Raw genomic sequence first — 26,219 nt, forward strand, 5'->3', positions numbered from 1 at the left:
TTTTATTTAAAATCGTTCTTAAAAGAAAAAATAAAATATATATGGTTAGTTTCTCAAATCTGTTATGTTTTTAAACATTTTTATGAAGAAAACATAGCCAAAGATTTTGGTTAAATTAAGACAGAAAAAAAATGATACAAGGCAGATCAAGGAGTGTTGATTATTTCACTTTCCATTAGAATTACAAAAAAAAAAAAAAAAAAAGAAAAAAAAACACAGCTGCGGAAGCACCACATAGCAAAAAATATCACAATTTAATTTTTCTCGCAATACTGAATCAATTCAGCATTTAATTTTGTTTACTTGCACTTTTAAAATTTCCTGTTTTACAACATATATATAAAAAAAAAAAAAAAAAAAAAAAAAAAAAAAAAGATATTTGCTTTTGGAGGACGTTTCTGGATAGAAAAAAAATTAAAAAAACTGTTCAAGAAAAATAAAAAAATTTAGGAAAAGAAAAGAGGGGGGGGGGGGTTAATAGAAGACTGAATTATGCTCCTTGATTATCCTTTGTTCCCAGGAGTGATCATATATTGCAGATGTGAGGGGGAGGAGAGTAAATTTGTTATGAAAGCAGCAGGAGGGTGGGAGAAAAGACATTTAAATAAAAAGGAAATTAATTTTTACCAAAAATTTTTGATAAAAGAACTTATGAGCGGAGGGCAGACACAATTGAAATAAAAATGGCAGCAGATTTGCAGCAGAAAGTTAAACAGTTATTAAAAAAAAAAAAAAAAAGATTGAATAAATAAGAGCTGGCAGTACGCAAAATAAAAAGGCATCAATTTCCCAGATTATATTTAAAGTTTGACTTTTGTCCAGCTCATGGGTGGTTACAATTAGGATTTTTTGGGAGTGGGGGTGGGGTTGGTTAATTTTTTTTTTTTTGCTTTCCAATTTTTAGAAATTACTTTAATTAAATGACTTTTTTTTATACAGTATGTGTGTGTATGTGTATTTGCATGTATGATGGAAGCAGTTTGACATTAACACTGGACAGAAAGAATGTTTATTAAACACGTTTAAAAAAAAAAAAAAAAAAAAAATGACAACATAGCAAGCAATACTTCAAAATTATTATAATATTGTTGGTATTATATCAGAGTATAGTAATGCACATTAAAGGAGTCTCAGGAATTTATTTTTCCCCCCTTTCCACCAATTGCAAAAGATAGAGATAGGGAAGGGATAGGTAAAATAAAATCTACTGAAATTACTTCAGTTCCAGTTGAAAGCACAGAGTAACGTTACTTAAAAAAAAAAAAAAAAAAAAAAAATGCGACTGATATTTAAAATTTTTTTTTTTAGAATAGATTGGGAGAGAGGAGGGTGGAGCAAAAAGCATTTCCTTCGTAGTTTGGGCTCACTTGATTGTCAATGGCAATCAGTTGAAGAGCTTTATCGAATCCATATTAATATGCATCCAACGTTTTCGTGTTTGCAGTATGTTAAGCCAGTAAATATAGAAATGATTAGAACTCCAGCCTATAAGCAGAGCAACTGGTTTCATGATCTTGTAATTGAATTGTGCAACGATTGGCAGACGGTGCCACATCAATCTTCAAATTGGTTAGCGTTTCTTTGTGCAAACCCATCCAATGCTTCAAGGTTTCATTATCATATGTTGGAATAACTGTAACCTCTAAATTCTTATCCTCCCATGTTTCTTTGGCTTCCAAAAGGGCATTCAATATTTGGGGGTTAGGGGAAAGGGCACTGAGAACATAATAGCGTGCACGGATCCTCTTAAAGAATTCAATATCACTGTACGTGGGATCTCCATGATTAGGGATATAGGTAAGGTCAACATAGAATGTAGTATGTGGAGGAAGAGGTGGAGCAGCTTTAGTAGCAGGAGAGGCACGACTTCCTGTAGTAGTTGACGATGGACGCTTGGCAGACGATAGTTTGGGCCTCGTTTCACTTTTCAATGCACCATTTGCAGTCTTTGTTTCTAGTTTGGAAGAGGCAGCTGATAAAGGCCTCGTCTTTGTTAATGGCTTTCGTTCAGTCGTAGAGTGTGAGGATTTAGATTTATCTAAACTGCTACCTATCGCAGATCGAGGCTTCGGTTTCGTATCAGCATCACCATTTGATAATTTCTTCTCTGGTTTCTCAGTCTTCGCTAGTCCAGCTTTGCGGTCAAGAGCAGGTTTAGGAGATCTTCCTAAAGTGGAGGTTGGTCTCTTTGAATCTGTTTTTTTGGTATCTGCTAATTTCCTGTCTGTTCTAGCAGTAGGAGATCTGGATGTAGGTTTTTTAGTGGCTAAACCATTGGATTTTTTTACTTCCGGCGGTGGAGGTGAAGGCAGGTTCATTGGTTGACCCCATTCTTCAGCAGGGTCAAATGGTTTTTCCGGCTCGGTTTCAAATCCGGAACCATGTTCTTGGTACTGACCAGTTGTATCATGATTTTTCTCATCTTCAGAAAAATTGTTTGGACCTTGTTGACCAAACGGATCAAATGCTGTATTACCACTTGGATCAAAAGGTGGGGCATGAGGGGACAAATTACTTGTACTCCAGGCTGGGTGTGGGGTGGACGAGTCAAAGTCACTAGCTTGCTGTGCAGAAGGATTAAAGGTTTCATCAATATCCTTTTCATCTTCTGGGGTACCTCCATCAATGGAATCAGTATCATCTCTTTCTTCTTGGTCAGAACAGACAGCTGCTGGCTTGTCTCCTGGTTGCGGAGTTTCATCTTTTTCAAATGCTGCTGGAAGAGAAGTAGTAACTGGAGATTCTGAATCCATATCACTTTCAGGCACATTGGGGGTCAATTCCTGATCAGACATGCCCATCTGATGCAGTTGATCTCCTTCAGGTTGAGAGGCGACTTCTTCAGAATCATCATCATCATAAATGCCATCATCTTCATTCTCATTCTTCAGCATTTGATTATCACTTTCTTTTGCTGCAAAGTCTTCTGCTTGTTCATCAAATTTAGTGCCGCTGTCAGAATGATGCATACCGAAGCCTTCTGTAGCATCACCATCTAGACCAGCGTTTTCTTTGCTATGATGATCAAATTCCCCAGGATGTTCTTCATTTGGTTGGTCATTAAAGCCTTCAGGACTTGAACGTTCATCTTCATCTTTAGGTGTATCCTCTTCAAAATCATCTTCCACGGGCTCGGGGCTATGCGCCTCTTCCACGGGCTCGGGGCTATGCGCCTCTTCCACGGGCTCGGGGCTATGCGCCTCTTCCACGGGCTCGGGGCTATGCGCCTCTTCCACGGGCTCGGGGCTATGCGCCTCTTCCACGGGCTCGGGGCTATGCGCCTCTTCCACGGGCTCGGGGCTATGCGCCTCTTCCACGGGCTCGGGGCTATGCGCCTCTTCCACGGGCTCGGGGCTATGCGCCTCTTCCACGGGCTCGGGGCTATGCGCATCTTCCACGGGATCCGGGCTATGCGCATCTTCCACGGGATCCGGGCTATGCGCATCTTCCACGGGATCCGGGCTATGCGCATCTTCCACGGGATCCGGGCTATGCGCCTCTTCCACAGGCTCAGGGCTATGCGCCTCCTCCACGGGCTCAGGGCTATGCGCCTCCTCCACGGGCTCAGGGCTATGCGCCTCCTCCACGGGCTCAGGGCTATGCGCCTCCTCCACGGGCTCAGGGCTATATGTATCTTTCACAAGTTCGGGGCTATGCTCCTCTTCCACGGGCTCAGGGCTATGCGCCTCTTCCACAGGCTCAGGGCTATATGTATTTTCCACAGGCTCAGGGCTATATGTATTTTCCACAGGCTCAGGGCTATATGCATTTTCCACAGGCTCAGGGCTACGCAGCTCTTCACACACTGGGGATGAATCCTTTTCTATCACATCTGGTGATGACCTCTCAAAATCTTCCGGTGATGAATTTTCATCTAATCTGTTTTGCATTTCTTCACACTCTTGTTGTAGCTGCTCGAAAGCTTCAGCTGAAGGAACACTACGCTCCATGAGGTTGCCATATACAGAATTAGTCATATCGGCATTTGGTGAGAAATCTCTGCTGTGCAAATCCTGCTCAAAATCATCCTCAGGCAATTCATCTCTTTCATGTTCATAATCCATCGTTGAAGGAGATTCAACATATTTGTTCATATCTTCAAAGCCGACAGATGGTGGCATGCTTTCAACTGTATCAGCCTTTTCACATACTAAGATTTCTTCCTCCATCATGTAAGACCGTTCTTGCATTACGCTGGCATGAGTCTCGGCACACATGGCATCTAGGCCAGGTCCAAATTCTTGAATGGAATTGTCGTATTGCAAAGTATGGCTGCCCATAATCAGATCAGGTTCTGGCAGGGATTCTGGTTGAACCTCTTCATCATATTCTTCAAATCCTTTATCATCAGAACTAGAGGAGACCAGTTTATCAGCTTCCACAGCATAATCTGACCGTTCTCTTTGTACCATCGGATCATAATCATCATCATAAATCCCCATATCTTCCATCTCTTTATGATTGAGTCCACAGTTAATCTGATCATCCTCTGGTTGCTTAGCAGAATCATGATCAACATGGGTTGGATCAGGCAAAGGATCTGGGGACTGATTATTCATGAAACTAGCAGGATCAGAGGTCAACAATTGTTCGGATTCAGCCTTCATTGACGAATGTCCAATAAGATCAAGCAAAGCATCTGATGCAGGAGGTGCGTGTTGTTGTTCGGATGCGGATCCAAAATCTACAAGAACATTATCCTTCTGCTGCACTAAATCTGGTGGTGATTCCTTAATTGGTTCAGGTACTGCAGGCGGCACTTCAGTTGGAGGAGAAATTTTAGGAGATTTTGAAATCGCAGATTTAGGTTTGTCTCCTTTTTCTTTAGTCTTACTTGCCTTCTTGTTGTTTGTGTCTTCCTTCGATACTTTGTTCGTCCTTGCTGCGGGTGCTTTTGACTTCAGTTCAACTTTACTCTCACGTTTAATAGTTTCAGTCTTTGTAGCAGAAACTTTTGAGAGTGGTCTCGAGGAGCCCAAGGATTTTGAGGGTACAGATTTCTTAAGAGCAGCTTTTGGAGCATTGAGCTCTTTATCACAGCACTTAGGGACTTTGAGAACATTGAGAGTTTTGAGTTTTTCTAGTCCTTCAAGGATTTTGTGTTGCGGTGCATTTCCAGGAAAGAATATCCGAGTTATGTTTTCAGTTGGATCCGCTGGCCTCCAAATAAGAAGCGAACACACGGACAGAGTGTTAGCCAGAGAAAACTGAGAAGCGCTGCTAAACTGTACGGCCTGTTTGCTCCACTGTTGATAAAACTCTTTTAATTCTTTACTGTCTTGAATTGGGTTTAAGATGTACATGTCAAGGGAACCATGTCCGACCTTATGATACAGATTTACTGGTTCGATTGTCGGAGCAGTGGCTGATCGGGAACAAGGATTTGGGGCTTGGCCCAACAAACGGACATTATCAACTATTTTATCCCCTTCAACAGCAATATTTATGAGTAAACTGTCATTTGAATTCACGTTGGTTTCTACATCCTGCGAATTTTTACTTCCCTTGTAGGCATTGAAATACATGTGACCAATTTCGGGATGAACATTCTCGATACTTTTACGTTGTAACACAGAGTTCATACCAAAGACGTTGTCAATTCCAAGATGCGTTAATAGGATAGCATCGATACGATCTAAATGCCGCGTGAAGTCCCAGAAGCAAGCCTTTTTATTATATCCACCGTTGACTAGCAGATTAAAACCATTGATTCCAAACAAAGCTGAATCACCCTGGCAACCTGGGAACACATACAGAGTTGGTTTACTGAATCTTATATTACCAACAACATCAGAGGATCTAAGCATCTCTTTAAGCGACCGGGTCTTCACAAAGTCACACACATACGTATTAAACTGTGTCACACCATCGAGTTTGGAGAGTTTATCTTCTGGGTTCAGATTCATCTGCAGGACCTTTGGTCCAACCTTTGACAAATTAGCATTGTTCCAATCACCAGTGGCAAAGCAGTGGATGTTCAATGTGGATTCTTCCTGCTGCTTCAACGCATTCTCAACATCAGGATCCTTGAAGGTTGCAGCAAAATCATTGAAAGTGAAGGTGTCGTCTTGCAAGATCCATTCACCTGTACCGAGAAGGGCATGGCCAGCATAAATTAGATGATGGTATTTCACAGGTGCCCCCAAGAAGTTCTTCAAAGCTCTCTTCACAGTTGTGGTTTGAGGGGAAATCAAAACTTCAACACTCAAGGGACCAGTGGAACAATTCATCACTCGCTCACCTGAAAAAATAAGTTTGGAAAATATAAGCTCTTGAACATGAAAAAAAAACAAAAAAAAAACAAACAATCAAGGAATATGATATTAGGCTTCAAATTTAAACAGAAATTACTTTAAATGCATAAGGAAGATTTGGAAAGCAAAAACTTCACATTTTATAAACAGTAGAAACAAATATTGTCTACAGAGAAAAATCTTTATATAAATTCTTTTAAAACAAAGAATTAGAAATAAACATAAGAACCAACAAAAAGATACTCTCAAAGCAGAGAATAAAGCTACAGAATTTTTTCTGTATTAAAACTTAAAGTGGAATAAAAAAAACATCAATCTTTATGGCATAATACTAATTGTATTGTTAAAATGATTTATTTCAAATCATGTTTATTTAGTAATGGCATTTTTTAAAAAAACTTTCAATAAACATGCCATATACATCAAAATCACCTCAACCCACCAATTCTTGTTAGATCAAAATGATGCTGAATCTGGTCAGTTCTATGGAATACCATGTGCAGTATGTGCTCTCCACTGATTTCAGTATTGTTTCTGATCATCCTATATTTCTCATTGCCACTGGAATTAAACAGTGCCAACTCAAGACTGTTGGAATTGCACAACCTTTGCCTCACAATTACTAACACGCTTATAGTAGATATCCATAGTCTGTCAAAACTGAACAAGCTATACAAACATGTGGCTCATAAAATTCATTAAAAAAATTTTTTTTATAGTGTATTATAAATTTTGAATCACCAAACTTTAAACATTATGAAAGGATTTTTTGGTTCCCTAAACTTGACAAAACTGCTCAAAAAAACCTATGGTCAAGTGAATTTAATTTCAGCTTTATGAGACAGTCTAAGTTTCTTTGGGAATCTTTTATAAGCAACCCAGAATGAGATAGTATGAAAAAAAAAAAAAAAAAAAGTCCCTTGCTTCAATCCCTCCCCAAAGTATTTTTTCTTTTAAATGCAATTGATTTATCAAGATTTTGTATTTTGTTTATTTAATTTTATTGAAATGACCAGTTGCATTTTTACCGTAATAAATGTTGAGTTTTTGTTTTTTTTTAAATCGGAAATTTATGGGTTAGTGTTTAATTTGAAGAGAAAAGTAATGTGTATTCATGGCCTATAGATAAAAAACAAAAAACAAAACCAGTAACAGCAGAATTAGCAAAGACAAAAATGGTGTAAAAATGAATCCATGAAAGGACAGAGGGTATACATAGGCCAATTACATTGCTAACATTAGACTGGGCTAGTGTTTCAAAGAGCTGGAGAAAGAGACAACATTAGGTACAAGATTAGGTTTTTAAGGACGAGTAAAATCTGATTTTCATAAAGGCTCTCAAAGAAAAGACTGATAAAGTATAATTTGAAAAACTAAATATAAGAAACTTTTAATACAATTGAAGCCTTTTTACGTGATTTTTTTTTTGTTGGTCATTATTTAAACAATTTTTTTTGTTGGTCATTATTTTTTCAAACAATTTCTTTTTGTTGATCATTTTTTTTGTATACAATTTTTTTTGTTGGTTATTGCCAACCAATGTATACTTGTCACATTTTACATAAGTGCAGATTCGCATTGTTATTCTTTTAGTTGTAATAAATTGGTAAACAAACATTTTAAAAACGTTTCCGATTTAATTACGAAATAAATATAAGCTTCAAATCTGTTTTCTTATCCCCTTTGGTGAAGGAAATGATTTGTGTTTAAGTGTAAAGCAAAATCTTCCATAAAAATGAATTGAATCCTCCAGTTTATCATTATCGTAAACAGTAAACAAATGAACACAGAAAAAGTTATTTTTCTCAAATGTAACTATAACAAAATTAAAATGAATGCAGATACAAATTTAAATTGGATGAAGAAGGTACAACTAAAATGTTAATAGTTGTCTACAAGTAACTCTCTAAGGAAATAGCAAAGATGTAAAGATATACAGAGTATATTATAATAACGTGAAATATTGGTTATAGTCAGCCAACGAGCTTCCTAACTTCCGGTGTAACGCTACCGGAAACGACAAGGCAAATCAGTTACTTCATTTTTATTGTTCTTCAGTATTTCAATTGTGAAGCGATTTATTTAATACAAGAAAAGGATAAATACACAATGAAAATTAAATTTATACAGATTAAAACACAAGTAGTGTTTTTCGATAAGTCATCAGCAAGATGACTGTGGTGCTGAAGAGTCAAGGCCAACTATTTTGGAAATATGTATTGGATATGTTTTTTTTTTTTTTTTTTTTTTTTTTTTTTTTTTTTTTACACTGTTCAACATTTATTATATAAATTTAAAAACTTATTTTCAAAATAAAAATCACTTGGGTCTATAATTTCAATATAAATACTAGCCAATATGTTTATTTGTAATGATGTTTGCAAAGTATTCTGACAAGAATTATAAATAGTGATGAATTTGACATTGATTGTGACTATGATAGGAACTATGGTATTAACAATGACCATTATGTTGACAATATAGAATTATATTTTATTATTTTTACTTTTATTATCATCTCATGTATTATTTTATCTGTACGAAATTCCCTAAGCATAATCATTCAGAAATTTGGCGAAACGTAAAAAAAAAAAAAAAAAAAAAAAAAAAAATGCTGGTCTAGCCCTCCCCCTCCTTGCTGCCCCTGATTTTACGTATATAATGCTAAGAACTTGTTGATATAGTGTGGCTTACGAGTTAAAATGATGTGGATGAAGCTAATTCAAGGTTAGTTTCATCCAGCAATAAACAAAGATATGTCAACTTCTAAAAAGTTGGAAACGTTTTTATTATTCATACCTGACATGCAATCTCTTATGTATCACATTATAAATCCACGCATTAATATGTGAGGGGAGACTATTTTCAAATATCGTCTTAAATTGGGAATGAATCAGACTTATATTAAGTAGATATTAATAAGTCCCTTGTACCCTTTTTTAAAAAAATTATTAAATGGAGCAGATAATGCACTGTGGATGTGTTATCGGCAGCTCCAGAAACTCGCTTCCTCTTATTTGTCCTTCAGTCCTCACTTTCAAGTAGTGATTTTTCTGATAAAGGTGAAGAAAAAGCTGATTTCCAGGTCAGCAGTACTTCGTGAACGGTAGCCTGAGATGTTGGAAATTTTCTGTTTTTATGTCTATCCTTGTGGCCATGTCACTAGTAAGGGTGCTGGAGGTAAACGTTTCATCTGGGCTGACGTTACCTGCCTGATAGGCAGGGACCCGAACCTCGGATTAACCACTAAGGAGGCTGTCCTATCAGCAGGTGCAAAGTACTGAGGCTGCTGTATTGCCATTTGGTGAATGGATTCTGGACCTTCCAGTAGTTTCTGGTGGGAGTCTCTCGGTGCCATACTAGTGGGTAATTGTTACGGCTTTACCTTATGTGCTAAAAAAAAAATTAAAAAAAATAAAAAAAAAAAAATAAAAATAAAAAAAAAAAAAACTAGAACCCCATCCTCCAACGTAGACCTCTACTACCATGTCTACTTCGACATCTTCCAGAGATTGAAACGCAATTACAGGAGAAGAAACGGACATTCTTCCTAAGCGAAACGCGAAACTGGTATAGGACCGACCACTTCAAGATGAGTTCATAATTAAAGGATACTCTAACTTAACATCTAAATCTGACCCCCAAGATCGCCATAGGCATGGAATATGTGCCTACATTAAAGATGGCTTTCCGTGTGGTAGAGATATTTCCAGAGAAGACACTACTTTACCTTATATGCGCTTCCGGATAGCACTTATAAAGCATTTATATTTGCCCTCTATCAGCCATACATTAGCGGAGTTATCTTTAAGAGTACAGCTGAGAAAATTGACCACATCTTGTCTGCTCATCCTTCGGCTAACGTTCACATTTGTGGTGACTTCAATGTCCACAATGTGGAATGACTGACCCACTCAAACAAACGAGGGGAGAGTCTGTCATGATTTCGCCATTGCCTATGACCTCACTCAGATTGTTCACGAACCCACCTGTGTGCCGATACTACCAGTTTGTATGCAAACCTTCTAGACCTTTTTCTAAAAACTTTCCCTGAGCTATGTTCATGTTCCATTCTATCTCCTCTGGGATCTTCCAAGCACTCGGTTGTATCAGTTAAGATAAAAATGAAATGTAATAAGTCTTCAGACGTACCTCTCCACCGTACTGTATATCGATACCCTATGGCTGACTGAGATAGCTTCTGTACATTCATATCTGATCTACCCCTGCATTCCATGTTTAAAAAGGATGTGTGTTCTATAGTATCAGACCTGACAGAATGGTTAATTGTAGGCATAGACCGATTCATACCATCCAAAAAATTCCAACAAAAACCTAACAGCCAGCCTTGGTTCTCCCCAGAATGTGCTGCTGCCATCGTGCACAGAAATCACTTTTTCCATAGCTACCAACGTAATAGATGTACCGAGACTAAAGCTGCCTTCAGGACTGCCAGCAACCACTGTAAAAGAGTAATAAAAAATGCAAGAGAACTATATGCTCAGCCTGTTAAATTCCAAGTAGCTGAGTTCCCACCAGTTTTGGCAAATAGCAAACAGGATCCTGAACAGAAGCGTGCATTCTATCCCAACCATCATCAATAGACCTGAGGTCATCTCGTCAGCATCAGACCAGGCCAAATTATTTGCCAAGAACTTTGCAGCTAATTCTACCCCATACAATGAAGGCCATCAACTCCCCGTATTTCCTCCTATAACAGACAACATGCTATGGAACATACAAATATCTGTGCATGATGTCGCCAAGCTAATCAAGAACCTTGATTCCAGTAAAGCAACTGGCTCTGACGGCATTCCAATTATAGTGTTGAAAAAGCTTCAACCAGAACTTGCCCCCATACTTACAAAACTGTTTAAGCATCGTCTTAAAAAGTGCTTCCCAATACCCTACAAAACCTCAACAGTATGCCCTGTATTTAAGAATTCAGGTGATAAGTCATCTCCCTCTCAGTACAGACCAATAAGTATGCTGTGTGTCATGAGTAAGTTGTTGGAATCCATATTAAATAAAGTAGCCGACCACCTCAACAGAAACAACCTTCTTAGTGACATGCAATATGGTTTCCGTTCTGCTACATCTACAGCAGACGTGCTAAAGGTTATATCTCATAGGATTAGTGGATCATGAACAAAGCTTCTTTCTTAGAACTGCACGCCTGTGGAACTGTTCCGGCTGCCTGCTTCCCACCGGACTACAACTTGGATGTCTTCAAGTCCAGTGTTAACAAATTCCTAATGAACCGCCCCCTTAAGTAAACACATCATCAAATCTCCACACTAACGTAATGTACTTGCAATAACCCTTATCCCTGAGTGGCTTCCGGGCCTTGATAAGTGGTGATCAATACAAAAAAAAAAAATCTCGACAAAGGCTTCTTTTTTAGAGCAATTGCTCGACATAGGCCTTCGATAAGGTATGACAAAGGCCTACTTCACAAGATTTCTAGCTACGGTATAACTGGAAATGTTTTCTCAATTATTAAATCATTTCTCTCTGATAGGCTCATAAGAGTAGTAGTTGATGGGCAAAAATCAGAGGCCTGCAGTATTAATACTAGAGTCCCTCAGGTGTCCATCCTGGGCCCAACTCTTTTCCTGATCTACATCAATGATCTTCCAAAACACATACTTAAATCATTCGTTGACATCTATACTGATGATACGACTATCTACAGCAACACATCAAAGGCCGTAAACGACAAAGTTCTGATTCTCTCTTCTCTGATCTCTAAAATGCGTGGTACAGTGGGGGGAAGAGGTGGCTGGTTACCTTTTTAATGCATCTAAAACCAAGCTTCTATCTTTACATCATCAACGCTCTGATCCCCATCTGGCATCAATTGAAATGGATGGCTCTCGTCTTGCGGAGGCTCCATGTTTTGACAAGCTTCTGGCGTTGACTGTTGCTCCTGATTTGAAATGGAACACTTTCATCAAGTCTCTTGCCAAGGTTGCTGGAAAAATGGTGGGATCCTTCTACCGCTCCAGAAGATATCTGGCTGCTGATGCAATTCTTTATATAAAAGCCAAGTATGTCCAAGGATGGAATACTGCTGCCATATCTGGGCAGAAGCTGCTAAAAACAGCCTATTCTGCCTTGACAGAATACATAATAGACTTCATGTCTTAGTAGGGGATGCCCTTTTCTCTTCTCTGCAACCTCTCTCCCACTGAAGAAACGTTGCAAACATGTCTGTTTTATCGTTATTTCCATGGCAAGTGCTCGTCCGAGCTCCAATCTCTGGTACCCCTCGCCAATCTTTCACAAAAAACACCAGTCTAGCTGAAACCACTGTCAATTTTCCCCACTCTTTATCTGTGCCTAAATCAAAACGTAGATTCCATGAACAAAGCTTCTTTCTTAGAAGTGCACGACTGTAGAACTCTTCCGTTTGACTGTTTCCCACCTGACTACAACTTGGATGTCTTCAAGTCCAGCATAAACAAATTCCTTATAAATCGCCCCCTTAAGTAAGACACTTTATCAGATCTCCATTACTAACGATTAACATATCCCATTAATTACTGTACACGCAATAACCCTTATTCCCGAGTGGTTTGTGGGCCTTGATAAGTGGTGACTACCATGTAAAAAAGTTATTTCATAAACATTTCACATAAAATAACTTTCATTTTTAAAATTTTATGAAAAGTGCAAATAAAGACTAATGGTGTTATTTTTTATCTGTAAAATTTTGTAAATTTGCATTGTATACTTTTAAATAATGTCCTTTTCTTGTATTTATTTCAATTGCTTTACAATAAAAATACTGAAGAATAAAAGTGAAGGAATCGATTTGCCTCGTCATCATATAGCTGACTAATCGATATAATTTTTATAATCTTATTGAAGTGATAAGTACTTGTTTGCAATTTCATGTTACATTTTTTGTAATTTGATTTCAGCAAAATATTCGATTAATAAAAAATGGGAATTATTAAAACTATTCATAACAAATCAATAATCAATCTACAACATTGGATGTGCAGAGAGAATAGCTTAGAAAAAAAAACCCAAAAAAACACATACTTGATAAAAAAATTCATGAAAAGTAAATATTAATGATAAAAGTGTATTAAGACAATCCAGTTAACTTATTTTTATATTCAACTCTTTAGGATTGGTCGATTAGTTTTTATGGTATGTCAGCGATTGATGAAGAAATGTCTTGCTTTCTATGCAGTTGCACAGGTGCATCACATGCACTTGAGCCAGGCCTTCTTTAGGCTACTATACTTCCTAGTTCCATGGATAGCCAGCTCCATTATGAAATTGATGTACGTGGTGGCCCATTGAACGTGGCCGAGATCAGAAGCAGAGCCCATAAGGCATTCCAAATTCCACTTTTACCAATTTTTCCTGAAGCATAGTTAATGGGATCTTTTCTTCCAGTTTACAGACATCAACCTGACACGATCATTGCACCAAAGTTGTTGCCAATTAAAAGTGGGGCCTCATTTTCTCACAGCCACACAAAATGACAGAAGTAAACAAAAAAGAATCCCGAAAGAAATGTACCTAAAAGATTGGTAGCAGCTTCATGAAGACTCCGAACCTGTAACACAATTAGCACGTTTGTAACCATCACCAGCATTACACATTATCTAAATAGCAGGAGATGGCTTCGTCAAGTCAGAGTGTTATCTACATCAATATGAGCATCAGCTCAAATCATTGATCAGGCAGGCAACATTCATCTGTATATGGTAAACATAATCCAGGTCAACTACAAGCCTCCTAAGACCATTAAACATTGTGGTCATACGCTATATGCAGGAAAGCTGGGGGGGGGGCTTAAATAGTTTACAAGATTAAGAAATCGGATAAGCAGGGGATGGGGGAAAACCCCCCAAAAAATATGAATGGGAAAGATAGAATGCTAAACGTGATAGAGGTGAATATCTTTCCAAGAGTGTTGAATGTTTAGTGTCATGTTCAAGACTTTCAGGATTGGTAGATGCAATCGACTTAAAATGAAATTAGAGTTTCAAATTATCTTATATAGGAATTAGTTGGAAAATGTTATGTCTAAAAAAACAAAAATTGTTGTCCAGGGAATTTCATATAAGTTGCCTGGAGGAGATACTGTATGTTGATGTAATAGTTGCCTATGAAACAATGGATGATCTACTTTGAGTCAGAAAAAAAAGAAGGTTCATTAATTTAGTTTGTGGAAAAGGAGATGGATGTAATAGGGTTTTTTTTTCATGGTAATATTTATAAGCATTGGGTACACAAGTGCAACAGAATTACTGGTAGGTTAAGAGATGATAACTAGTTTGTGTACAAGAAATATAAGACAATGGATCCAGATGAGAAATACGATGTGGTTAAAGTATATCTTGATAGTCAATCTATTGATATGGTTTAGAAGTTTTATTTTGGTGATACCATTACACACAAGGAAGAACTGGCGCTTATGTTATTGACAGAATTAGGACGGGATGGAATAAGTTCAGGGAACTTTTACCATTACTAACCAGCAGAGCGTTATTACCATTGACCAAGAATAGAGTGAAGACATTTGTACACACCGATGATGTATTGAAGTGTGAATTGAGAACATATAATGCATAAAGAAATGACATTGGAATGATACAATGAAGATGTAATGTGAACTGGAAAGACAGGCTTAGATCTGATGACCCCAGAGGAAAATCAAATCTGAACAGTATAAGGCAGTATTTAGCTCTCTTTCAGTGCAAGAACTGTGACACCAGGGTCAGAATGTGGGATTGATAAGTCAACACCTCCAAGGAGGGGCACCGACTTGCAAAAAGTCCCCGAACAGCCTAGACGGTAAGGGCATGTCAGGCAATTAACAATAACCTTACCCCTTCTCAAAGAGAAGGCAAGGCCTGAGAGGGTGGACCTTCTAGAACTGCACAGAACTTAACTTCCAAACTTATTTCTGACCAGGCCTTTATTTACCCCTCTTTCTCTCCAAGATCACTTCCTATCTTTTCCGAGGTTTCCTTCTGCCAACTGATCATACTACCACAACTGTCCTACATCTATTAAACCAAACATTCTCAGGTTCTTTCAATGGGACCAAATCAACAAAGTCCTTTTCTGCATACATTTTCCTGTACTGTCCAGATTTTATGTAAGCCTCACTTTACACAATGACCGTATTCTCATCATTTCTATGCAATGGATGTCCTCAAAACTCACTGACCAGGTTTCATTTCCATACATATCTTCCTTGGGTTGACAGTGGTAACACTCTGCAAGTTAATTGCAGAAGTTTCCCAAACATCTACCATACATTCCTAACTCTCAAAATGACACCAGCACCTGCCTGTGCTCCAATGGTATCTTGATAAAACTTTGACAACCTAAATAGTTTTGCCACCCAAAAGTATTTTCTCCACATCTGATTTCTTATCTTATATTGTTTAATACACAAACTGGTTATTATACCTAAACTTAGCTGTAATTCCACTATTTCTTGCAAGTATAAAAAATTGACTTGCTTCCATCTTCCTTCCCACAGACTGAGAAGGGAAACTCCTCTTTTCAAAGGTTTTCCATTGCTACAACCACTGTATGATGTCATGGAAGCAGGTCATCTCAGACCTGTACTTTCCAAAACATTTCTCCAAGTTTTTAACTTCACGACTCCATCGTTTCATAAACAAGTACCAAGTCTGTACAAACACCAAGAAGAATGAAAATAATGATCTCTGTACAAAAGCCGGGTTTTCTCCTAAAAATCATGAGCATTTCTGCACATTCATGTAGTATGGAGTTGCTATATTTTTAGCATCAATGCTGGAGTGCATGGAGACCAAGTGGAGATATCTTTGAAAAAATAACCCTTCAGGCATGTAGAGATAATATATTTGAAATGTATAGCCAGAATTAATAAGAAAAAAACAAAACAAACCTAATATGCAACTTTGAAAATATCTAATGAATAAAACTTACAATAATATCTATTTCCTATATTTACTTTGACAATGCTCTATGCTAGGTAAGTAGGCAATGCTGTAGAGCTAGGTAGTAAGTTTTGAAAAAATGTATGACAATTTCGTCCTCATGAGAATTTGTCAGACTATTATATGGAATCGATGTTACTTTATGGTTTTTACATAAAAGTGTTGTTATAATATGTCCGTGGTACTAAGTAACATCGATTCCATGCCTTACAAATCCTCACTAGGATGAAACGTGGAGTAGTCTGTAGCTTAATTGTTATATATTTTCAAACCATTTAACCCATTATGGCCTGGTTGAACTAATTTGTTCAGTCGTAAATAAATGAATATAACGGCATAAATAAAGTGGGAACCGATTCAAATATGTCTTGTATGTATTAGTTCAGTATCTGGGCAGATGTCAGATACCTCCAGATTGTAACTGTCCATGGCTTACATTCAGTATGCCATCACCTGTCTCAGCGTGGAGGATTTGTCATTAATTAACACTTTAAGCTATGGATAATAATCATTTATGAAATGCAAAAATTCTCAGTAGTAGTGAAAAAAGTCTTAAAATCATAGTATTATTACTCTTTAAATTAACTAAAATTAACAAGTATTTGTTAATGATTTGCATTTATTTGGTCATAAAGGGTTAAAGAAACTTTAAAAAAATCTGCTTCAAAAGAAGCATAGTGGATTGCAATCTTTATTGAATTCTTTATAGCAGAATGCAACAAATGCTAGCAATACTTTACTAATACTTATGAAAATAAATGAAGAGAATGTGCATGAGGATAAAAATCATGAAAGAAAAATGTGCAAGTCGACAACAAAAGGATGTTGCAGGAAAGTGTGGAACACAATTAGCCTAGAAATAAAGAGCAACACTGAATAAGGGCCAGAATAAAAAATATTTAAAAAATAAAAATTATAAATAGCATGCAACGGATTAAAACCTTTACTCATCTTGACAGACAACTAAACAAGAGGATTTGAAATAAAAACGAATGAATAGAAATTAAAAGTAAAAATGAATAAAAATTCATCGAAATGAATAAAAATGTTATTTAATTACAACATGCAAAAAATAAAAATGAAATAAAAATGGAAGAAAATGAATAATGAAAAAATAAATAAATGGGGGAAGATGGTAGCTTACTAAGCTTACCTGGTTTTAAAGGTCCAAAAGAGTTGACTGTTAAGTAAGGAAAACAAAGTTCTACATATTTGATAAAATGAATAAATAAATAAAAAAAATTAAAAAAAAAAACTAAAAAAAAGTAAAAGATGGAAAGTTAGTTGGAGTTCAAATCATTCTGAAGGTTCAATTTGGAATGAAAAACATATCATGCAAAAAACTTTCTGTAGCAAATCATGTTCTGTGCATGTGAGCGTTTTATATTCAACTAAATACACAGCAAGATTTTGAAACACTGGCAATAACATTTTTATACATTTGATTTTTGATTCAATTTTTGGTTTTAAACAAAGTATAGACTAATTTATGTAGAAACCATCAGAGTATCATTAAGCAATTAAGCTCAAAGTAAATTTTCCATCATTAAGGAACGATCTTATCTACCTTTATTCTTCGCTGCTTTTTACATTAGCAAAGAAATGACATTTGAGATTCTTTATCCTCAATTTTAACACTGGAATAATGAATCAGTAAAAAGATCAAAGCCTATATATAGATTTTTTTTAGTAGAATTATAACTAAGGAAACATTTTTCTTCTAGATGTAAAATTTTTTAAATTCACTAAACCATGCACAAAACTATTACAAATGGATAATGACTTCATGCCTTTGCAAAGAGAAATGTGGTAAATCTTATTAGGCCTTAATGCTTTAATATTTTTAAGCCATCCATAACCAGAATCTATTTACAGAAAGTCATTTTTTTTCTGAATTTTATATTAGAGATGGATTTATATATAAAAAAAAAAAGAACTTAGCCCCCCCCCCCAATCCCTTTAAAAGTTATGAAGGTAAGAGTAACAGAAAATGCTTCAAGACTTGTAAGATTGTTATTTTTATAATGCTTTAGTTAATGTAAAGCTCCAAGCATCGAGCGCTTTTCATATTGGGAATTTTTGTTGACCTCTGGAAACTGTACAGAAAATCCATGGGGGTAGACTGTTCTTGTTTTATCAGTCATGAATGGTAGAAATGTTATGTTCATCTTAGTTAACATGGAGCTGTGGTACAACGGATAAAGGCGCTAATTACAGCCAAGTCTAAGAGATAATCTTTACTATAGGTGATAATAACCAAGAATAACTTAACTCTTCTATCTAACCTTGGCTAAAAAAAATGAGAACAATCTATGTTCATGGATAAAAAGAGTTCAGTTTAGAATACCATAGAGATGACAGATAACTACTTACAAAATACATTTAAATAATGGTGGAAATTATATCTAAAAAAATCTGAGACATTGTCTTTTTTTTTTTTTTGCTAATTAACGATTTTATCATTTAAAGATGAAATCATTGGTTGTAATCTAAAGGACGTATTTGTGTAGTAGAAAGTGTCAAGCAACTCGCTGGACACCCCACATTGCCCAGTCGTACAATATGCTTAAATATAACATTTTAATTCATACAGATTACCTATGTATTACATAAGTAATCCTCTATTGATCATTAGATATGAGGAATAATTTACCTGGTGGATTAATTTGCAAAAAATAAAAAAATAAAAATAAAAATAAATAAATAAATAAAATAATGATAATGTCACCCAAATTCCGTTTGTGTTTTAGAATATCCTGGAAAAGTCACTTCTGATTAATGTTTAATTTTAAAATGTGCAAATGAAGAAATGATTTGCAGCAATTTTAAATGGTGTCTCTTTTATCATAAATTGAATTCATTAATAAGAAAAAATGAAAATAAAATAGTGAGGTACACCCGAGCTTGAACAGGAGCTTATTCGATCTGTAGTTGAATGCTCTACCACTGAGCTATATCTCCAGATGGTAATAAAAGTTTTTTTTTTTTTTTTTAAAGAAATGATTTGCTGAGATTTTATTGGCCTGTGTCACGTAAAAATATATCCCTGAAAAATTTTTATCTATAAGAAAGACTTTATTATCGGATTTTTTTCGATTGTCGATACTTATCAGATGAATTTCTGTAAAAAAAGTCTTATAGATAAAAGAAACCGCGTGTTTGTGATCCCCCTCCGGTGCTGCATGTGAGATGATGACACAAAAAATAGTGAAGAAATGATGAATGTGAGAAGTGTGAAGGGCCAACGTTGCCTTAACATTTTCGCCAAGTTTCAGAAAACTGATGGATAGGGCAAAAGTTATGGGGGTAAAAGTATTTTTTTTTTTTTTGCAATTTTGATGCATTTGTGACCCCTTTTTGAGCTCCTAGGAACAGCTGAATCTCAGTGAAAATGGACAAACGGTGCAATTTCACACCTTAAGACACGTATATTTGAATTCAGCACCATGGAAAACCACTATATAGACATACAGATCAAGTTGAGTAATATGGGAGAAAAAAAAAAAAAAAAAAAAAAAAAGGCATGTTCTTTTAGCCCTAAAAGAACAGGGATGCGAAAACCAGAATTTTCCAGGGTCATCCATACTAAATTTATATTAAGAACAATGGCTTCCACATTTTGGCCAAGTTTCAGAAAAATCTAATGGATGGATCAAACGCTATGGGGCAAAATGTACCATTTTGGGGCATTTTTGACCTCTTGATCCCCCGGGGACACGGAATTCCAGTGTAAATGGATAACTGCAGTTTCAGGTGTTAACATCTATATTTAAAGTTGACCACCGTGAAAAACCACTACATAGACATATCAAGTTTTTATTGAGAATATGAAAAAAAAAAAAGGGCCACAAAAAGGGGCATTTTTAGCCCTAAACCAGAATTTTGCCAGAGTTACCCATACTATATTTATATTGAGAACAATGGCTTCCACATTTTGGCCAAGTTTCAGAAAAATCTAATGGATGGATCAAAAGTTATGGAGCAAAACGTGTCATTTTTGGTCATTTTTTCATTCCCTGGGGACGCAACGGGATTTTTTTGCAATAAATTTTTTTTTTTTACTGTGCACATCTATTTAATGAAATAGAATTTGTGGCAAAATTTCAAGAAAAAACTGATGGACGGTTATCTGGCAATTGTCTGGAATAATGGACGCCACTGAAAACTTAGGTCCCTCTGATAAATCGGGAGACCAAAAATAACTTTTTTTTACAGAGGAATATTTTTACATTACACAGGCCAATAAAATCTCAGTAAATCATGTAAAAGTTATTACTATCTGTGGTAGAACATTCAACTACAGATCGAATGATCTCCTGTTCAAGCTCAGATGTACCTCAACATTTTATTTTCATTTTTCTTATTAATGAATTCTATTTATGATAAAAGAGGCATTTAAAATTGCTGCAAATCATTTTTTCCTTTGCATATTTTAAAACTAAACATTAATCAGAAGCAACTTTTCCAGGGTATTCATAGTCAAACCCAAATAATAGCTGACGTGATATTGCAAACAAACGGAATTTGAATGACTTTTTTTTTTTTTGCAAATTAGTCTACTGGGCAAATTATTCTTTTAATATATAATGATCAATAAAGAATGGATTCTATAATACATACGCAATCTGTATAAATTAAAATATCATTTTAAGCATATCGTATGATGGGGTAATGCGGGGTGTCCAGCTAGTTGCTAGATTCTTTCTACTACACGAATACATTTTTTAGTAATTAAATAAAAATCCAATCAAGTAGATTCCATTGAAAAGATTTGTACACCTGTCTAATTATAGTGTGAATCGAAATGCATGAAAAGTCACGTTACCGGTGGAGGAGGTGAGAGGTAGACTTAAAAAAAAAAAATAAATAAATAAATAAAAATAACGTTTGAAATCTCTGGAAAGACATTGGGGACGTTACACATCATGTTACACATCACGTGGTTGATGTCACGGCTGTAATAACAAAAAATGTACTAACCAAAAAGCGAGTTATTTTTTATTTTATCTTATTTTTTTACATAGGCATCACCACTTATCAAGACCAAGCGGTCACTCGAAGATAAGGGTTAAAGAGTGTACAGTAGAAATTGGACAATATAGTAATCGTTAGTAATGGAAATTCGATAAATTTGTTAAGTGGAACGCCTCATCAGGAACTTGTTTACGTTAGACTTGAAGACAACCATATTGTAGTCAGTTGGAAAGCAGAAAAACGGAAGACAATCCCACAGGCATGCAGTTCTAAGAAAGAAGCTTTGTTCATGGAATCTACATTTAGGCTTAGGCACAGATAACAAGTGGGGGTAATTATTGATAGTGTTTTCAGCTAGACGAGTGTTTCTTGTGAAAGTTTGGTGAGGGGTGACCATAGACTGAAGCTCAGTCGAACACTTTCCATAAAAATAACGATACAGTAGAGGCTTGCAATATCTCTTCTTTGAGATAGAGGTTGCAGGGAAGAGAAAAGGATATCTCCTACGAGGCTACAAAGTCTATTTTGAACTATCAAGGCAGGACAAGTCCTTTCTAGCAGTCCTGCCCAGATGTGGCAACAGTATTCCATCCTTGGACGTACTTGGCTCTTATATAGATAGAGAATTGCATCAGCAGTGCGATATCTACTGGATCGATAGAAGGAGCCCACCATTTTTCCAGCGGCCTTGGTAACAGATTTGCTGTACATGTTCCATTTAAGATCAGGAATAACAGTCAAGCCATGAAGCTTGTCAAAACTGGAGGCCTCAAGACGAGAGCCATTCATTTCAACTGATGCCAGATGGGGATCAGAATGTTGATGTAAAGAGAGAAGCTTGGTTTTAGATGCATTAAAAGTAACCAGCCACTCCTTTCCCCCATTGTACCACATGCTCAAAATCAGAGGAAAGAGAATCTGAGAGAACTTGGTCATTTACTGACTCCTTTCATCTACTTTGCGCCGAGGCCACGTGTGGTCAAGTGTATGCTACATTTGGTCTTACATTAAAAGTCAAATATTAAAACAGTGCCCAAACTAAGTTTTTATCAGGCTTATCGAAACAAAAATGATTTGCAAGCAAAAAAAAAAAAAAAAAAAAAAAATTATGACCAACTTTAACGCATTTACTCCATCTTGAAAAATTAATTTCAATAATACATGAAATTTACATTAATAGTTTTTAATTAAAAAATTATCACTTGATTTCTTAGAGTTAAACAGAAAAATCCTACTTTTTTTATAAAATATATTAGGAAGAGTCTAGCCCTCTTGCATACTAATACAAATGGCAGACATGTACGAGGTCAAACTGAATTTTTTTTTTTAATACAGTTTGAAAAACACAAATTGGGCAATATCCCACCTTGTAGATTTTTTTTTTTTAAAATGGAGGTCACCACTTATCAAGGCCCACAAACCACTCTGGGATAAGGGTTATTTTGTGTACAGTAATCAATGGGATAGTGTTGAACTATTCATTAGTAGTGGAGATTTCATAAAGTGTCATTAGTTAAGGGGGCGGTTCATCAGGAATTTGTTTATGTTAGACTTAAAGACATCCATGTTGAAGTCTGGAGGGAAACAAGCAAGCGGTAGAGAGTTCCACAGTTGTGCAGTTTTAAGAAAGAAGTTTTGTTCATGGAATCTATGTTTTGATTTAGGCACAGATAAAAAGTGGGGAAAATTGTTGACAGTGGTTTCAGATAGACGGGTGTTTGTGAAAGATTGGAGCTCAGACGAGCACTTGTCATGGTGCTAACGATAAAACAAAGATAGCTTCGCAACGTCTCTTCTGTGGGTGAGGTCGCAGGGAAGAAAAAAGGGCATCCCCACTAAACCACGAAGTCTATTTTGTACTCTGTCAAGGCAGGATAGAGTTTTTAGCAGTTCCTGCCCAGATGTGGCAGCAGTATTCCATCCTTGGACGTACTTGGCTTTTATATAGATAGAGAATTGCATCAGTAGTGAGATATCTTCTGGAGCGGTAGAAGGATCCCACCATTTTTCCAGCAACCTTGGCAACAGACTTGATGTACATGTTTCATTTCAGATCAGGAGTAAAGGTCAAACCCAGAAGCTTGTCAAAACATGGGGCCTCCCCTTGACGAGAGGCATTCATTTCAATTGATGCCAGATGGGGATCAGAGCGTTGATGATGTAAAGATAGAAGCTTGGTTTTAGATGCATTAAAAAGGTAACCAGCCACCTCTTCCACCCACTGTACCACGCGTTTTAGAGATCAGAGAACTTTGTCGTTCACGGCTTTTGATATGTTGCCGTAGATGGTCATATCATCAGCATAGATGTCAATGAATGATTTAAGTATGTGTTTTGGGAGATCATTAATGTAGATCAGGAAAAGAGTTGGGCACAGGATGGACACCTGAGGGACTATCATTAATACTGTGGGCCTCTGATTTTTGCCCATCAACCACTACTCTTATGAGCCTATCAGAGAGAAATGATTTAATGATTGAGAAAACATTTCCAGTTATACCATAGCTGGAAATCTTGTGAAGTAGGCCTTTATGCCATACCTTATCGAAGGCCTTTTATATTTCAATTTAGGTTAAGTTTACTATTAAGTTACCTCCATACGTATAAAATCTTAAAAATCCAGTTATAAATCAGACTTCCAGCTTGTTGCTTATCCATTTTCAATAGAATTCTCTTTACTCATTGTTGGGAAACCTTTTGTTTCGATATATATTGAAACCAAAAAACTAAATTATGACGAAGCAACTTTATATATTTATAAAACTGAAGTGAAAATTAAAATTTCTATTTTGATCCTTTTCATGGCTGTTTTTACATGTTCAGACTCTTGCATATGGAAAAATAAATATTTACCAAGAGATTATTTAACTGGAAGAATTTTATTTTGTACAACTTCATACATTTTTATCGATACAAAATTAAAAAAAAAAAAAAAAAAAAAAAAAAAAAAAAAAAAAAAGCACCATGTCATAAAATTAACTCTTCAATATGTTATTGTGAATTGTGGTTAAAAATCAAAATCAAAGAGATATCGAACAAGGTTTTTAACAATCAAAATTGACTTGTTAACTTGCATTCACGTAAAGATTCTCATTTAGAATTTGTAATCTTTGATCAAAGTAAACTGTGGTTCTGTTTGGTCCTATGAGGTTATCCCCTCCGGGTCAAATTATGGGAAATTTGTCGCTTGCCCAGAGTGCTCCTTATTTGAGAGAACTGGACTTCCTAAAATTGATGTCATGTCTAACTTGAACAAAAATATTACTAAGTAGCTTCAACTATTCAAGAATCTTCATGTAGCGAACTCATATGTAGCAAGCTCAAGGTCAACATTCCCACTCTTATAGGAATATGTAAAAAAGTTAATCTTGTGTTCTTACAATCAAATTTAGAAAGCAGTTAGATTTTAAAAACAAAACTAAAATAGTAAAATTTTGAAAATACATACCATAGATTCCTTCTCCTCCAAGACTTGCTAAGGAGGCAACCTTGCAAACTTCTTCATTAATATCAACTCCTGTAGCTTCCACATCCCAAGTACGAAACCCTAGAAAATAAATTTAGAAAATTAGTTCTGAATTCCAAACATTCATTATAGTAAGAGGACAAGCTTTAATTCACAAATAAACAGTTTACTTAAAAGCTATTTACATTTATAAATAGGTTTGTTAACAACCGAATACATAATTGTCTATTACAAAAATTTTAACAATTTAAAAAAATAAAATAAAAATAAAATAAATTTTTTTTAAAATAAAAATAAAAGTAACAGTAATATAAAATAAATACAACAAGCCTATCTTGCTAAAAAGAAAAAACTATTTCAAAGTTGACTGAAATTTTGATTTAGAAAGAGATGAAATAAAAACCTTGTAGCCTATCAATGTTCTGAAAATAAATTCCAGACTGTCTCTAAAGGGGAGAAAAAATATATTGGTATAGTGCTTTTTCTTTTGTGAAACCCTTAATGTCTCATCTTTTTGGTGGAAGAGGAAAAGACACCTATTATGTGCATTTTTTAATGACAAACAAAAAACACCAGAATTCTCATTTAACCAAATCACCATGAAATTGAATGAAACAAAGGAAATAAAAGTGTTAGAATATTTTGAATTTCTCAATATTATTTTTAAGGCACTTATTTCTCTGCATTTAAAATAGCAAATCATTTAAAATTGTGAACAGATTTTGTCCAATCACTCGGACCTTTGAGTAAAAAAAAAACCTGACAAACATTAGAAAATAAGAATCATGCTCAGGAGTCAAAAATTCATTTATATTTAAAATGATCACAGAAATATTTTACAAAGAAAAATATGAAAAAATTATATAAGGATTAGGAACAAGGCCCAAAAGCTTGGAGTGGGAGAGCATCGGCTATTTTGTCTATTCTCGAAACTACTTTCATTCACCACAATACTGTATTCATATGAATTTGACTATCTAAAAAAATCCACCAGCAAGAAGAATTAAAAAAAAAAAAAACTATCCCCCTCGTGAAGCACACCCGGTGGGGGGGGGAAAAAAAAAAAAAAAAAAAAAAAAGCAGCTTTAAACTATTAGAAAGTGTCATTTGGGTTCTGAAATACAATGTTCGCAGTATGAGTCACAGTAAAAGTAATTTCTTTCTAATTATATACAATTCAAGTGTTGAGTGGCGGGGAAAGGTTTGAAGAAATTTTCTAACAGGCAAGAACAGCACAAAATAACATTTTGACTGTCCCTCACCCTCTTACTCCAGTGCAGTGGTAAGGATTGTAGTCAGTGTGTGAACGGTAGAGCAGGGAAGCCTGGAATGTAGTCTTACATCATTTTGGGTCAGTATATGTCAGTATGTCATCAGCGCTTAAAATCTCATTCAATATGCAATTTATTATTGCTATTCATTCAATGCAAAGAAACGAGAAGAAAGTGAAATGACTTGTTCACCGTTTTATTTCTACCTCTGCTTTCTTTCTTGTCAAAGTTTTTATAATCTATGATTTTTTTCATATTTTAACTTTTCTTTCTTGATGTAAACAATCAGGAT

At 35.7% G+C, this 26,219-nt stretch overlaps 1 protein-coding gene across 2 annotated transcripts in view; it reads right to left on the reverse strand.

Annotated features, from left to right (window-relative positions):
* Positions 1–722: 722 nt before the first annotated feature.
* LOC145292184 (uncharacterized) overlaps positions 723–26,219 on the reverse strand; it is a 67,697-nt gene continuing 42,200 nt past the window's right edge. Inside the window, exons 2-4 of one of the 2 annotated variants that reach the window (XM_080138471.1) lie at positions 24,639–24,737; positions 17,370–17,396; positions 723–6,241 (exon numbers count right to left, since the gene is read on the reverse strand). In XM_080138471.1, coding sequence (XP_079994597.1) covers positions 1,473–6,241; positions 17,370–17,396; positions 24,639–24,737 — 4,895 coding nt within the window. In that variant the 3' untranslated portion in view covers positions 723–1,472. The remainder of the gene's footprint in view (positions 6,242–17,369; positions 17,397–24,638; positions 24,738–26,219) is intronic. The other variant, XM_080138472.1, reaches the window with a different exon arrangement.

The sequence above is a fragment of the Euprymna scolopes genome, chromosome 13 (genome assembly GCF_053919585.1).
Source record: "Euprymna scolopes isolate OS-2025 chromosome 13, ASM5391958v1, whole genome shotgun sequence".
Taxonomy (NCBI): Eukaryota; Metazoa; Mollusca; class Cephalopoda; order Sepiida; family Sepiolidae; genus Euprymna; species Euprymna scolopes.